This window comes from Labeo rohita, chromosome 1 (assembly GCF_022985175.1).
Source record: "Labeo rohita strain BAU-BD-2019 chromosome 1, IGBB_LRoh.1.0, whole genome shotgun sequence".
NCBI lineage: Eukaryota > Metazoa > Chordata > Actinopteri > Cypriniformes > Cyprinidae > Labeo > Labeo rohita.
The window spans coordinates 45,453,255-45,470,390 of NC_066869.1; the positions used below are offsets into that span (position 1 = coordinate 45,453,255).

Genomic DNA, 17,136 nt, shown 5'->3' on the forward strand with positions numbered 1-17,136 from the left:
TACATATTTAAAATTGTTATTTTTTTAAATAATAATTTAACATAATAACAGTTGAACAAGGCCAAACATATAGAAACCTAAAAGATCAATCAATAATAATAATCAATTATTATTAGTAATATTTATTAGTATTATTTTTTTCATTTCTGAATCAGAATCATACTGACAAACAATTGTTATACCCATAAAAGGTTTTATTTTTATGTTATCTTTCATTTATTGACGATAATATTATATGTTTTTTTTCCATTTCAGAAACATTTCAGTTTGATTGTATTGTCAAAATTGCATAAAGATTATGTTAGAATTGCTTAAAAATAGTTAGATATTGTGTCTGTTATTTTAAAGTTAAACAGAAAATGCAGGGGTGAAAAAAATGAAATAAAACAATAAATAATAATAATAATAATAAATGAATAAAACTATAAAAATAAATAAATAGTTTAAAAGTGAGACATGTTCAGTATAAAAGGTTAAACAAAAAATGCACAGGAAAAACATCATGCATTTTCTCTAAATAAAATAAATAAATAAATAAATAAATAAAATAATTATAAATAAATAAATAAATATTATCTTTCATTTATTGATGATAATATATCCTTATATGTTTTTTTTTTTCCATTTCAGAAACACCTCTGTTTGATTATATTGTCAAAATTGGCTAAATATTATGTTAGTATTAGTTTAAAATAATTAAATTGTTAATACATACATAAATAAATAATTTAAAAGTGTGACATGCACAGGAAAAAAAAAAAAAAAAAAAAAAAAAACATTGCATTTTTTCTAAACACATAAAATAAAATAAAATACACATTGTAAAAAGTGCTGATTTCCTGTAACCATGGTATTGTTTTCATTTAATTTAAATTATTTTATTGTTTAACTTTTGTTACATTACTCATCTATCAAATAATGTGACTACATTCTGTATCCTATTACATCCATAGTAGTAAAACACATTCTTTAAAAATGCACCCTGTACAAAGTCCCACAAATAAAATTAGGAATGCATGACTCAGAAAGGCTAAAAATATTTTGCATAGTGCATAGTGATTTGCAGTGATTAATCAAAAAGCAAAAAGGAACAGCTGTCTTGCTACTAACATGCAGTCCTGAGCCGTGGCAACCAGTGCTCATAAATGATATAATGACTCAGTCAGAAATCAATATTAGGTTCATTGCTTTTCATATTCTTATGAAGCCACTCACCAATGCTGTGGCCTTTACCTAGCAACTGTTGATGAATAAATGTCATCCAATAAGGGCTCAAGTGAGATGTTGGACTCCATTTGATCACAGCTAAGGTGACACAGACACTCAATCGAAGTACTGCCACCAAAACGGCATTTGTTGTCCAGACGATTTATGAGGAATTGAATAAAATTTGTCAGCTTGACTGAGTAATTGATTTTTTCATTTTGCAATCCTATAGTAGTCAAAGCTCGACAGTCAGGAGTGAAGTGCAAAACTGGCACATGTTGCAATTTCAACAGGGTTTGTATTGGCAAAACCGTTAGACTACTTAACTCAATAACCTCAATCTATCAGGTCAATAATTTGGGCATAAAGCTACTCAGACAGACTTTTACCCAGACATTGTAAATCAGATTTTCATAGCACTGAAAGATTTTATGTCCTTCTTAGAAGTCTATATTTATGTACGACAAGATCCTGATAAGATTAAAGTAAAAATTAACCATAAGAAACAGTTATAGTCCATTTTTGAAGTACTTCATGTGCATTCACTTTTTTTTTTTTTCCAAGGACCCAAACTTACAAAGGTTTCTAAGAGGATTTCTACAGCAATGCCATATAATTTATTATGATAAAACTTTTTTTTCTATTGTAAAGGACCTTCAGTGCAATGAAAAGGTTGCATAGAACCTTATTTTTGAAGTGTATGAACACTGGTACACCTTTATCTGGACTTTCTCAGCCCCCATAACAAGCATTTCTATGTGATCTGATAAAAATGACTTTTGTTGGTGTTAACTGTTTGATTCAGTCATATTCAATTATTAATCTAAACCAGTTAATTTAGATTTAGATTAAGCACTTTTTTAGGTTACCTAACAAAACACTTTTGGTAACACTTTACAATAAGGTGTCATTTGTTAACATTATGTATTAACAGTGCATTAACTAACATTAACAAACTTTTGTTTTTTAAAATGCATTAGTAAATGTTATTAAAAGATTAATAAATGCTGTAGAAGTATTTTTCTTTTTTTTAAATAAAGTGCATTAGTTAACTAAAGTAGTTAACTAATGTTAACTAATGAACCTTATATATTAGTATAGTGTTACTAAAAGTTCTTACAGTATTGCTTCATTTTAAAATTTTGCTTCATTTTAAAGTTTTATTATTTTATTTTATTTTATTTTATTACAGCAAAAGTCAGTCAGATGCAGTTTGGACTCAATGTATTTCATTTTTTTTTTTTTTTTTAAATGAAGTACATTAGTTAACTAAAGTAGTTAACTAATGTTAACTAACAAACCTTATATATTAGTATGGCGTTACTAAAATTTCTTACAGTATTGCTTCATTTTAAAGTTTTATTTTATTTTATTTTATTTTATTTTGTTTTATTTTATTTTATTTCAGTAAAAAGTCAATGGAATGTTCTTTGAACCCAACTTACTTCAAAATATTTTTCACAGAAGAAAGTAAGTCACACAGGTTTGAAATAACATGTGGGTAAATAAACGCTGACAGAAATTTTCATTTTTAATGATATTATGCTTTCACGTCATTTTTCTTGTGAAATCTGCAGGTAGTGGCATTAAGAATGCCCCATTTTTTCCAAAAAAATGAAAGTGAATGTCTAAACTTTTATTATGATGGTTCTTGTTCATATTGCAGCAGTTTGGAAATTAATTGTCCAGTGAATGGCACTAAAAGGTTAATGATCTATCACGACTGAAAATCATGCACTATACCTACATCCTTGCTGATAGTGTTAACAAAAGCAAATGTGCGACAGACACTCATTTGCTGAAGCAACAAGTGCAGCGCTACACCAGGTGGGCTATGAGCACGTTTACTACAAACGGAAAGCCATACATGTGGAACAGGTTACATGATGCAAACATCAAAATGTATTAAAGAGGTCATCGGATGCCCATTTTCCACAAGCTGATATGATTGTTTAGGGTCTTAATGAAAAGTTTATAATATGCTTTGGTTAAAAATTCTCAATGGTTGTGTAAAACAACACCCTTTTACCTTGTCAAAATGAGCTCTGCAAAAATCATCTCATTCTTATGGATTGTTCCTTTAAATGCAAATGAGCTTAGCTTGCCCAGCCCCTCTCTTCTCTCTGTGGAGTGAGGAGCTGCTCAGAGAGATTGTTTACTTTAGCCGCATTTAGCAGCTTCTAGATTATTTGTCAAATAACGTTTCGATTTACAATGTTTAAACTTTCAATAAGTCATCCGTTTATTTAGATTGTGTTAAACAAGTGTAACAATAAACAACGTTTTTTCCTGACTTGCTTTTTCGAACTAGCACGTTAGGAAAGGTGATTGCAGAGATTCATAAAAAAAACCTTATACTCACTTCTGCTGTAGGTGAATCTGGATCACGAATGATTCGCACAAACATAGATGGATATATGTAGATTGGGAGGCGCATTCCCTTCACAAACAAACGTATTCCACTGCATCTTCAGTGGCTCAGATGTCGGGAGTAAATGATGACCACTATGTTCATTATTACATCCAGCAACACAACACCTCAATCGCTCAATCAGAGATATTCTTGTCTAACTTACATCCCTGCTCCAGCATCGAAACAATGGAGGTCGGACTGTTACAGCTGATCTGAGGTAAGACGCTCATGTCAATCAACTATTGTGGGAGCGGCCTCTGTCTGTGTGACGCCACACCACTGCATGGATTTTTATCATTATAGGGTAGATTTGTACATACACTGCCAACACACATTAATGTTCAAACAACATGAAAAAGTGAACATTGCATCCAATGGCCCCTTTAAGTTATAAATCGTGCACTATGGTAAAAGTGTTTTGAGGTCATAAGCAACTGCCAAAAGTCTTTATTAATCAATAATTTGCCTCTGATCATAACTTAAAGTAAAATAAAGCAATAGGCTTCACGGGGCTTATTGCTTTTATAAAATTGTTATTCCATATATGTAGTAAGTTTTCACAAATAAAACAAATTAAGTGTAATGATATTAATAAAAACAACATTTTCCGCCAAACAACGTAGTTCCTCAGAAACGGTTGTGGTTCCAGTAAGTTGTTGCCGAGCAACACAGACGTAAACAAAGGCGTATTTTGGAACAGTAATTTACAACAGCTTTGAACACAGCTCAACCAATCAGAATCAAGGACCGGAACTATCCGTTTTATAATTTGCTTGCTTTGCTTTTTCAATAAGCCTATGTTGCTTAATTAAAACATACAAATTCAAAATCTTTAAGTTCACTAATGCCATCAGTTGTGATCTTGCATGTTTCTTTTGAAAATAAATGTTCTTCAATGGAACACATGCCCTCCAAACTTTCCATTTTGGCCCAACAGATGGTTATTCTTTCACTGTTTATCATAATGAGACAGTTTGATGTCCACTTTTCTGTATGGCTAAATAGATGTCCTGTTTGTGCATATCCATGCAAATTTTTACCAAGGACAAATTGAAGTGGTTAATAGATGGTGTCAACATCTGCTGCCCACACACGCTCACATTTTAACATAACATGTCTATATCATTAATCAAGCCATTTAGGCACTGTGTGAGCTGTCGCAGTTGTTGTCTGGGAAGTCTTCAATTCTCGCAGGTCATTAGAGGGAACGTGTGAGTGAGACAATGGAAGAAAAGAGAGGGCTGGTGGTGCATTGTTCTCTGAGGGTTGTCCTCTGGTAGGATGTGAAGATAAAGCTCTCAGACTAGGGAGGCAAAGAGAGGTCAATGTCTGAGCAGGAGATGTTTCTCACCCTTCTCTGAGAATGACTTGAGCTGCATTATTCAGTCAGGCTATCAGAAAATCCATTGCGTCAAGGATTACACTAATAAAGAAACAAAAATGATCTCATGGATAGTATCATAATTCTCCTGCTTATGATCAGGTATGAAAATATTTGAAAAGTATGAAATAAATCCTCTAAAGAAAATAGCTATTTTTAAATAAACTATTAAAAATCATTTTGGTAATCGAAATAAAGCTGAAATAAAACATAACATGAACATAAGATTACAAACTTAAACTCAGATTAAAATTTGGTTGCAATGGCAACTAACTAAAATAAATGTACTATTAAAAAAAGATATACATAAAGGACGTTGGAGTATTGAAGTAATATTTCTACTTGAAAATGTCACATTTAATTCAAGGTGTTATTTGCCATTTCTTTGTAATTATTTGTAATTTCTGAGCGAAAATTGTTTCTACACCATTTTTTCAGTGCAAACTTGAATTATCAAAAATATAAAATATTTTTTATTTATTAAATAAAATAAAATGATAAAACAAAACAAAATTACTGAGATTGAAAAATTTAAAATGAATGTAAAATGTAAATCAATGTAATATAAAATTAATTAAAAAATGTTTAATAAAAATAAAAGGTAAACAACCTTATTTAATATTATAATAGTATATAAAAACACTAAAGAATAAAATCTACATAGAAAAAAAAAAAAAACTAATACAACTGCACATGAAATAGCGAAATAGCTAAAACTTAAACTAAAGTAAAAACTGAAAAACAGAAAATAAAATCTAATTCAAAATATGAATAAACACAACATTTATAAATCATACTAAAATTATGTGGGGCCAGTTATGCACCAAATTATTACTCATTTTGGTTAAAATACTGTTACAGTATTTCTACTAGAAAATTTCATATTTAATTTAAGGTATTGCAATTTCTTTGCAATTATTTGCAATTTCTGAGTGAAAATAATTTCTATACCATTTTTAAGTGTAAGTTTGAAGTATGAAAATGACTAAAACTAAAAACTGAAATATAAATAAATTAAAGCTATTTAAAAAATAAAAATGACAAAAACACAACAAAATTACTAAGATTTTAACATTAAAATTAATGTAAAATGTAAATCAATGCTGTAATCAGTGTTAAAACAAAACAAAAAAGTATATAAAAAAATTAAATTTATTTAATACTATATAAAAAAAACTAAAATAACACTGATTTTTTTTTAAAGAATAAAATCTACATACAAATTTAAAAAACTAATACAGTTGACAAACACATAAAATAGCTAAAACTTAAAGTGAAAACTGAAAATATAAAAATAAAGTCTAATTCAAAATATTAACACTACAATGGTTTATAAATCATAGTACAATAACGTGGCACCAATTACTCATCAAATGATTACTCATTTTATTATTTATGGTTAAGGGTTGATTATTTATGGCTAAGCACCACTTACAGGTACACTAGAAATTTGGATGATATAACTAAGTATAACATTGATCAAGTATCATAATGACTTGTAATCTAAAGAGCAAAGGCCACGGCATTCAGCTATTATGTAGACATTAGCAGATTATTCACTGAATGCAATGCAATAATCACTTTAAATGCAGTGCTTCAATATTTTGCATTGAAGCCATTTATAATGCAAGCTAACCAAAGGCAATAGTTGTCAGTGAACCTGTGCTACAGTGCAGGTTAATTTTTTCAAATTGTAGGCCTCGATTATTTCCTTGTAACTAGTTGAAAGCGTTGTGACTCCATCCCAACCAAAGGTTACCGTTCCCAGACAAATTAGCCAATAAAGGCCACACTTACTGTGTGCTAATGACTTTAACTTCCTCATTGACTTTATATGTAACTTCACCGGCTGGCTTCAAAGGCGATTTATTGTAATCCATCGCAAAACCAACATCAATTAGCACATATGCTGTAGGTAAGTACCTAGGCAGGGAGATAATGAAAGATTAGTGAGAGCGGGAAATGGACAGCAGGATACAGTGGGAGAAAGGAGACTTCAAAGCGCTCAGTCTTCTCTCTTAAGGGACGAGATAATGGTGCGTTGAGATAGCAGGGATATCAGGGTGAAAGTAATTATGTCTTCTTGTGTGTGATTGGTACAATGTGGGTTGTTTATCTACAAGCACACAATGAGGCCCTTGTGTGGGGCCGTAAAAAACCTGGTTGTTAAAGGCGGCCCATTAAACCGCCATAAACCTCACACCATCTCTGGAAGCGCAAGGTGTGTTTGTTACCTGCGTGGAAAAATAACAGGTGAAAAAACAGGTGGCTCGTTCCTGATCGACAGAAACGTTTGAAATTTTAAAATATGCTTGTGTGTGTTTCATTTAAGGAAGATACATATATATATATATATATATATATTTAAAAATATATATATATCAGACACCAAAACTATAATTGTATTGCTTATTGTAACAATGACACTAGGACATAAAAAAGGATTGTAATTTTGATACTATCAAACAAATTTCTGTAATTCTATTACTATTATTGCTGTTTATTTGCTTTTTTGTAAAATTATTATCATGCATAGTATTTGCAACACCTTTAAGCAAGGATTTGGTGTAAAATAGTTTATATTATATTATATTATATTATATTATATTATTATAAAGCAATTGTTTAATATCATTATATTATATGTATTATTTATTGTTATGTTTCTTTACATATTTTGTAAGATTATTATGCTTTTACAATTTGTGAGACCTTTAAACTTGCATTTAGTGCAAAATGTTATATTATATATGACCTTGGACCACAAAACCAGTCATAAGTGTCAATTTTTCAAAATTGAGCTATATATATGATCTGAAAGCTAAATAAATAAACTTTCCATCGATGTATGGTTTGTTAAGATAGAACAATATTTGGCCGAGATACAACTATTTCAGTGTATGGAATCTGAGGGTGGAAAAAAATCAAAATATTGAGAAAATCGCCTTTAAAGTTGTCCAAATTAAGTTCTTTGCAATGCATATTACAAACCAAAAGTTAAGTTTTGATATATTTACAGTAGGAAATTTGCAAAATATCTTTATAGAACATGATCTTTACATAATTTCCTAATGATTTTTGGCATAAAAGAAAAATCTATAATTTTGACCCATACAATGTATTTTTTGCTATTGCTACAAATATACCCCAGCGACTTAAGACTGGTTTTGTGGTCCAGGGTCACACATTTTAATAATAATTTTAATAATAATTTTTATAATTTTATAATATAATTTTTAATATTATTATATTATATGCATTATTTATTGCTATGTTTATTTACATATTTTGTAGGATTATTATGATGCTTTTACTATTTGTGACCTTTAAACTTGCATTTAGTGCTAAATATTATATATTATATTATATTATATTATATTATATTATATTATATTATATTATATTATTACTTCCTGGAGGATGATGCCATTAAAGTAAACAATAAACAATAGGTTTTTTTTCCACAAAAGACTAACAGGATAGAAAGTGCATGAGGACACAGGAAAAACATAAAATTTAAACAATATTCTCAAAAAAAATTAAATAAATTGTCAGTTTGTCAAGTCAGATGTTAATGCTGCACCTGGAGTTAAATTATTTAAAATGTTAATTTAAAAGTGATATTGTAATAAAAGCAGTGTCAATAATATGCTTTTCATTCTTAAAATATACAGTTAATATTGAACATTATTTAATTAATGTGCAATTAAACAATAATCCATGTTATTAAATATTCAGCCAATACATGCTGTATGATATTCTGCAAAATTTACTGTTTTTAAAATAGTTACCGTGTAAAAATGACCATGTTTTCAGACAGAGAGGACAGGAGGTGTCATTATAATCTTTGAAGTCGTCTTATCTGAACAAATGATTACCTTCTGAACCATCACAGAGTAATCGTAGCCATGGCAAAACTGATCAACATAATAAAGCCTCATTATTTAATGCCAGCCTAGATGAATTTATGAGTCGGGCCGCAACAGATAAAAGCATATTAAGTTTAGCAGCACAAATTACACTGAAGGTGCAAATCAGGGACAAAAACATTAATAAATAATGATTTTAAGTTACTTTCTGGCATTTGGGTAAAAGCTGGACATTTATCAGCATTCACAAGCAATGCCAGGAAAGGACCTGTCCTCAGAGATGTTTTTAGAGCAGGAATAATTAGTATAATGCATTAGATGAAACCTCACGCTAATTTGTCAAAAGTTGGTACACTAAAAGGACTTGTGAATGGCACGTTTAATAAAAAAAAAATCTAATAATAAACTAGATTTTACTTCTCTGATATAAGCAGTTGTGCCTGTCCAAGCAAATTCCAGGATATTATTATTGCTTCAGACATACTTAACAAAACATTTTTGCTGTGTAATGTGTTTATGTTCAAATTAAAAATGACCAACCGTTCAGCTTGTACTGGACAGGGAATTTGGGTCAAACTGAAAAACAGAAACTGCTGACTGCAGAGGATTAAAGAGAGGTTAGAAGGTACTAAGACGTCCGCCGGTCATGGCTTTGTGATCTTCGCTGAGCTGCGATAATGACCGCAAAATATGCCTGTAATCGGTGATAAGGCCTTTAATGTTCTGTAAACGCGACAGGTACTAAAGTTTACGGGCCTAAAATTAAATGATAAACTTTGACTTTAAAGGGCCTATCGAAACCACACTGATATGTGATCTTAAAGGAATAGCTCATCCTTTGCTGAAAATGTACTCACCCGCAGGCCATCAAAAATGTAGACAAATCAATACATTTTTAACTTCAAACCATTGCTTCCATCTAAAGTACGAGTACTCGAGTACTTCATATTGCTTTGATGGATTTGTTTCTTGCAAACACACAGCTTTTGATGGACTTGTGGATTATTGTGATGTTTTTATCAGCTGTTTGGACTCTCATTCTGATGGCACCCATTCACTGCAGAGGATCCATTGGTGAGCAAGTGACATTTGCTGCTGCTACATTTCTAAAAAAAAAAAAAAAAAAAAAAAAAAAAAAAACTGTTGGATGAAGAAACTCATCTACATCTCAGAGGCTGAGCACATTTTCATTTTTAGGTGAACTATTCCTTTAAGGCACAGAGTCCATGCATGTTTACATGCAAATATACATAAACATTTAAATATGCCTTGATCTAAAAATTGTCAAAAACATCCCATCTTGAAAATGAAAATGGAATATCGATAAAAACTAGCACATTTATCAACAAGTCACTGACTAAAAAATTTGGACTATATTTACGGATCTATATTCATTTTAAACCTCTATATTGTGGATCAACAATTAATGCACTTTCAAGAAGAAACATCTGAAAATAACTTCTGAACTGAAACATGAAATTTAGGTATTCATTAAGTCACCTAAGCAAGGCCATGTAGACATAGAAAGAACACCTTAAAGTACAGTAAAATGCATCTATTTAGCTCTGCAAAATAATGAGCTTGAATTTAAACATTTAAATTAAAACATAAATCCAAAAAATAAAAGATAAATATTTTGTCATCTTATGCAGCTACCACAATAGCATGCGACAAGCCTGCAAGTGTATGTGCGCTACTAAAGAGAGGACGTGACACGCGGCCGACGGTGCCACCGCTTGCATTGATTCAATTTAATTTGCGCACCTCTGTCACGGGGTGCCAATGACGGATTTACCAGTGGCCGGGCTGTTTAAATTACTTTTAAATCATAAAAGCAGCGCAACGACCGAGGGGAGGGAGAGGTTGCTGGGAATATGCGGAGAGCACTTGATTTCTCTTGAGCAAATTAGCTCTATGGATGTGTCTCAAATCTAGGCTGCCTATCTAGACAGCATATTTGGTATAAATGTATTAAATAAAAATACATTTCGATAGTTTTGGCCAATGAAAGTGAGAGAGAGAGAGCTCGTAATGGAAAAAAACGTCTCGTGTAAAGCCGTATTTTTTTTTTTTTTTTTGCATTTTGTTGCGATATAAAATGTACAATATAAACCATATAACGGGAAATATCAAAAGGACTGTGTGTTTACGTCAGTAATTATCTAATGCTTCCTCAAACATGTTGTCTAGTTAGGCAGCACACTAGGTTTGGAGACACAGCCTGCATCAGGACCGCAAACCGACGCACATTTGCGGGATGGAGGGGCGGGCCGCTCCAATCTTCTCGGGTCAAGGCGAAAATATCAGATTCGGCCTCATGTCCCCCTTTGCAGAGACTGTTTTCCATGTTATTAACCCACTGTCCACTGCCGTTTCGTGCAGGCAATATTTAAAATAACAATTGCGAATTTCAATTAATTTCGTCTCGATTTATTGCGTGTTTACGACAAGCAGTTCATGGCTGAAATTAAAGTTTAGAATGGATTGCTTGTGTTGCATTTATATAGATCTACAACTCTTTTTATTATTTGTATTTTTCCCCATATAATGTATACAGAGTGCTTGCACTCGTACATGCAGAAGATTGCAGCCTGTTTTATTTTATTTTTACTCTGTACCTTAAATGTGCGATGATTATTTATTTCACAATGTTTATGCGGTCGGAAATTGTTCTTGTTTATGCGTTTTCGTACAGAATCCACTGTTCTGTCTTAAATTTATGAAAATGCATCCTAAGACTCTCATATATGCTGATATCAATGCTTAAGTCCATGAAAGTAACCAAGAAATTTTATTTACGAAGCAATGAGAACTCAAAGGATACATTAATGCAATTCTTATTCTTATTATTGTTATTAATGTCGTGAATTTGATGCATGCACCTGGAACTATTTCTACATGACCCGACTTTTAATATAAAAATATTTAATATATTAAATCAATGTAGTCTGGCTAATTTAATGATACTAAATATTTAAATATTTTAATGGAACAAGTTACTTTAAAATGTAGGTGTTTTTTTAGTTTCTAGGATAAAAGACGTCTTATCAAACCCTTTAATGCTGCAAATATTTGACGCACTGATAAGAATAAATCATAGGCTAATGCACAATTTTATGGGCTATATATAATGTAAAGTCGTAAAATGCAATTATCTTGATATTATAGCTGAGATTCTTTAAATAAGTCGTAAACAATATTGCATCACATTATTAGTTTTAATATGTTGGATACAAATTGGACAACTGCTTAGTGAGATACTGAATACTAATAATATATTATATCTTATATTATGCATTTACTTTATAATTATGATTTACATGTTTTGGTTCTCACGAACAGTCAAAGCATCATAATAATTTTACACAATATGTAAATAAACATATCGAAAATAAATTTTTGATTTCTGATGATTTAGGGATACCTTTATACTTTCAGTCCGTGCAATTAATTAAGGTACTTCTGAGCCACTGAGAGAATGAGAAACGCTTTATGACAGACACTTTGGGAAGTTCACAAGCGTCTCTGCTCTAATGTTGGAGGAACAAATCTCAGTCCAAGGACGTGCTCGAAGTGTCTATACTACAGTATGATTAGTAAATTAGAAAACTGTCAAGTGATCTACTCCCGCAGGACATCCTCTACAGCCAATCAGCGCTCACACAGGCGTTATGAGTGAGCTGTGAACGCGCGGAGAGGTTCAGAGAGCAGAGCAGATGACAGAGATACAGTTCCTTCACCAAGAGAGACCGGCACCTTATAGTATGATTAAGCGCTCATATAGTTTTCTTTTTCCGTGCGTAAAAGTTTAGCTATAGGCGACTTTACTCTGGACCTCTCATATCGTTCCAAATGGATAAATATCGCTTAGACTAAACTCTAAACATCTAAGTTTCAATAGAAAAGAAACTATCAGTAATCGCGATTAAAACGCATGCATCTGCGCGTAAAACGCAGATACCCAAGTCTTTCCCTGCATACCATAGAAGCGTTGCAATGGAAAAATCAAAGAATTTCAGGATCGACGCCCTTCTGGCTGAAGAACCACACAGAGGGACCCGAGAAGTTTCACCTGGACTGAGCAGCGACAGCCCGACGGGTAGCCCGGTGTCCTGCAGGCGCGCCGACACTCCGTCCCCGCGCGGGACGCCCGGTGCCATACACCTCCAAACCGGAATCATACCTAAACCAGGGCTGCTCAATCTCCCACACCCGGGACTCACTTCACTTCCAGGCATGTACACGACGCCCATGTATCCCATTTCAGCGTTGGGAGGTCAGCACCCTGCCCTGGCGTACTCGGGTTTTACGCAGCTGACACAGCCGTACCCGGAGCAGTTGAAGGCGGCGGCGATGGCTGGATCTTTACCGCTGGAGCACTGGATACGAGCTGGCATCATGGTACCACGACTGCCCGATTACACCTGTGAGTGGGGTAGCATTCAGATGAGTGGGTAACAATTTGTTAAGTCACTAATAATCATTACATAACATTACTGTCCATAGAAAATCGAATATACACATAATGCACTAATAAAAAGGGCGTGAAAGTTTTATGACATTTGAATGCATTAACTAAAATTTTGTTAAGCACTATATAAACGATTGAAAAATGTTTGTTGTTCATGAAATTTAAGTGGATTGCTATGACACTTTTTAACCTTTCATTAATTAATTTAACATAATGCTAATTTAACATAACTTAATGCTAAAAGGTTGATGTACATTTACATATGAACAATCCTTTTTTTAGATTGCAAATGATTATACAATTTAAAATGTATATATTATAGTTTACTGACATGTTTATCTGTTTAAATATCAATATAATATCAACAGAATGATCTGTGAAGAATTCTATAATATTTTTTTATATCAATGTTATTGAAGTACCCTTAAATTCACATGAGCAAATTACAATTTTTATGTTATTAAAATCTACAGAAACACCTCATAAAAATAGAAAGAAAAAAACAAACAAGACATTAACACATGTAAAACGTACGTCAATATATATTTTTTATATTGGTCTCCCTGGATGCATTATCCAAATCATACATAAATTGTATGTACACCTCCATCATTATGGCATCATTACTGTCATTCACCAAATTTTGTTGCATTCCCGCCATTGTCAGTTTGAAAGCAAATATTGTAAAAGCTCATGAAATCCTTTTCAACATAATCAAAGGTGAGGAAAAGCAAACACAGAGAGGGAGAGATGTGCTTACACACCTGTGACTCTTGAAAGACCTGGAGTTAATTTGTCACTAAGCAATTATGATGTTTATAACTCCCGTTTGATGGATTATTAAACTGAAATCATGATGGTCACATGTGGCGAAATTAGTTTGCTGAATTATATACCACAATCTAGATGCCTAAATGATAAGGCAGTATCAGGAAATGACGACTATATATTTGCTTCCAGTCATTTCTAAATGTATTTGCAATTAATAAAACCTATTTGCATAAACTGAAATACATAATATAAGTATAATAATATGTTGTGAACAAACCAACAGCCATTATATTTTATCAGACATTACACTTTTCATAGACATGATTGAAGGATTATATTATCCTTGGATAGTTAAAGAAACGACAACTCAACAATAAAGTCATTCTGACACTCTCACTGAACAATGGTGCATATTGTGTTGCCAGGATTTACACCAAACTGTAATAATATAATTTTATTTTTGGCTTCTTTATAAAGTCATAAATGTCAGCTTGATGGAAATTGTCTTTGTGTGAGAGAGAAACTATAAACAAACACCTTAAACATACTGTAGTTCATCAATAAAATCCCAAAAGCGTTCATTGAATTTTCATTAAGTTAATGGCTTGCTCTTGCGTTTTATGGCCGCCCAGCCCTGCTTCCTCTGTGTTTAACAATAAGCTGCAGTAAAGCTATTATGGTAAATGATAGCTGCAAATTCTGGGCTTTCTTTTGTGTGTGTGTGTGCCCGACCCTGCAAGTCCTTGACATTAAATAAAAGAGACAAAAATCTCATAAAAATAATCTAGATGTGGATTATAGTAGCTTGCATCCCTTTTGGCTGGTGCTTAATTTTTATATACAGGCACAAGGGGCCTGTTATTAATTTGGAACAGATTTACAGTTTTAGCAATGACGTTAGTGCAGGCTTTTAGGTAAAAATGCTGCTAAACGTTTATGCTCTTTGTTTAAAGTTTATATTTCATCAACATAAAGTTATGTTTAACTGCAGCAGCATAATTGCACTTATTAGCAGTGCTCAGGCTTGAACAAACTCCTGACCCTAAAGATCTGAACCATATCTGAGCAATAGAATATCACTTAATTGTGGGTTATTTTCACTCGGACCACCTAACAATCACCCAAAACACACAAGAAACCATACTGAAACATTCTAACAAACTGCATGGCAACACACCATTTTTTTAAAAATAAATTTTAATTTTAAAATTTGTAATGTTCTAATTCCTTTTGTCCGTTTGTCTTATAGCCGCCCCCAGTCCGGTTTGATGGGTAAATGTCGCAGGCCACGGACAGCATTCACCAGTCAACAACTACTGGAGCTGGAAAACCAGTTTAAACTTAACAAGTACCTTTCAAGACCTAAACGCTTTGAAGTGGCCACAGCGCTCATGCTGACTGAGACACAGGTAAAGGAGTGTGAAAGTGAGCGAATGGAAAAAATATGTAATAAAAAATGGTAAACCAAGGTTTTAGATTCTAAAAAAAATGTAGGAAAAAACATGGTAGCGCCATGGTACTTTTATACTATTTTTTTTTTTTACTATCGCTCTAAGGTTTGGGGTTTTGTACAATTTTAAATATTTTTAAAAGTAGTCACTTATGCTCACCAAAGCTGCATATATATGGTTAAAAATAGTAATATTGTGAAATAATATTACAATTTGAAATAACTCTTTTCCATTTTAATATTTATTAAAATGTAATTTATTCCTGTGATGCAAAGGTGAATTTTCAGCATCATTACTCTATCTTGATTATCAGTGTTTTATTTGAATATTTTTAGGATTATTTGATAAATAGAAATCTTTTGCAACTTAATATAAGTCTTTACCATCACTTTTGATCAATTCTAATTCATCCTTTCTGATCAAAGTATTATTTTCTTTCAAAAATTGTTTATACTAAAGTTAAATGGTTACTGTATTAACAGGATATACTATAGCATTAAAAAAGTACTGAATATCCAATGCTATTTACACTGGACAAAATAAATAGTAGAAATATCACGTTACTATTACCATGTGGTATTTAAATTCTACTCATTAATTTGGACAAACAAAAATATAACATCAATATCATACCACCATCACTGTAGTGTCTAAAATCAATGGTTTCTTTGGAAGAAAATTGTTATTTTGTTGCTAACTATATGGGATTGTGTGTTAAACAGGTCAAGATCTGGTTCCAGAACCGCAGAATGAAGTGGAAACGCAGTCGTAAGGCTAAAGAACAGGCTGCACAGAACGAGGTCGAACGTCAACGCGGAGGAACCAAATCGACTAATGAGAGACCAGGAAGGGACGGCCGCAGGGCCATCACTCAGAGCGTGGAGGAGCATGAGGAGGAGGATGATCTTGAGGAGGATGATGAGGAAGATGAGGAGGAAGGGCAACATAAATTCATAAAAGACAACCTTAACGTATCACGTTCCACAGACTTTCTGCACCACACGTCTGCATTAAGATACCGCCCCGACAGCCCGTTCTCTGAGGACGACATGGAGGAGGTGGGAGGAGGAAGCGATAGGAAGATTGGGGCAGGGTTATGAAAAGATGAAAAGATATGGAAACTGAAACTGCATAACCTCACAGCAGGTCTGGCTGTAACAACTGTAAGATTAAGGAACGGAGACTATTAAAGCCCAAATATTTAGCCACCAAAAGACAAACGAAAAGCCACCCACCAGAATGCATTACACTGATACGCACATGATGGTGTTGGTAAGTACAGGTGTCAATGAAACTCATACGGAGTAAACATCAAATACTCATACAGAGTAAACATTAAATATAACAAACAGTAAACAATTAAGCTGTGTTCCAAAACTTGTAGACAGCAAAGGGCATCACAGAATCTCTCTCTCTCTCTACACACACACACACACACACACACACACACACACACACTACCATTCAAAAGTTTGGGGTCATCAAGATTTTTCTTGAAGGAAATAAAAACTTTTAATCAGCAAGGATGCATTAAATTGATTAAAAGTGACAGTAAATACTTTCATAGTGTTACA

General features: G+C 32.6%; 1 protein-coding gene across 2 annotated transcripts; it reads left to right on the forward strand.

The window, feature by feature from the left end:
* Window positions 1-12,865: 12,865 nt before the first annotated feature.
* On the forward strand, window positions 12,866-16,855 carry mnx2b (motor neuron and pancreas homeobox 2b). 2 transcript variants are annotated; one of them, XM_051119122.1, is made up of 3 exons: window positions 12,866-13,323; window positions 15,361-15,520; window positions 16,285-16,855. In XM_051119122.1, exons 1-3 carry the CDS (start codon window positions 12,866-12,868, stop codon window positions 16,660-16,662), a joined length of 996 nt encoding a protein of 331 aa, XP_050975079.1. In that variant the 3' UTR covers window positions 16,663-16,855. The 2 variants fall into 2 exon arrangements, with proteins under 2 accessions (XP_050975079.1, XP_050975085.1); XM_051119128.1 differs by having other exon boundaries at window positions 12,866-13,299.
* The last annotated feature ends 281 nt before the right edge of the window (window positions 16,856-17,136 follow it).

Bases quoted from the DNA above. Each gene is read 5' to 3' on its own strand.
- mnx2b (XM_051119122.1), top strand. From the start codon at position 12,866: ATGGAAAAATCAAAGAATTTCAGGATCGACGCCCTTCTGGCTGAAGAA. The intron at 13,324-15,360 runs GTAACAATTTGT...TTTGTCTTATAG, and splicing joins GGTAGCATTCAGATGAGTGG to CCGCCCCCAGTCCGGTTTGA. The intron at 15,521-16,284 runs GTAAAGGAGTGT...TGTGTTAAACAG, and splicing joins TCATGCTGACTGAGACACAG to GTCAAGATCTGGTTCCAGAA.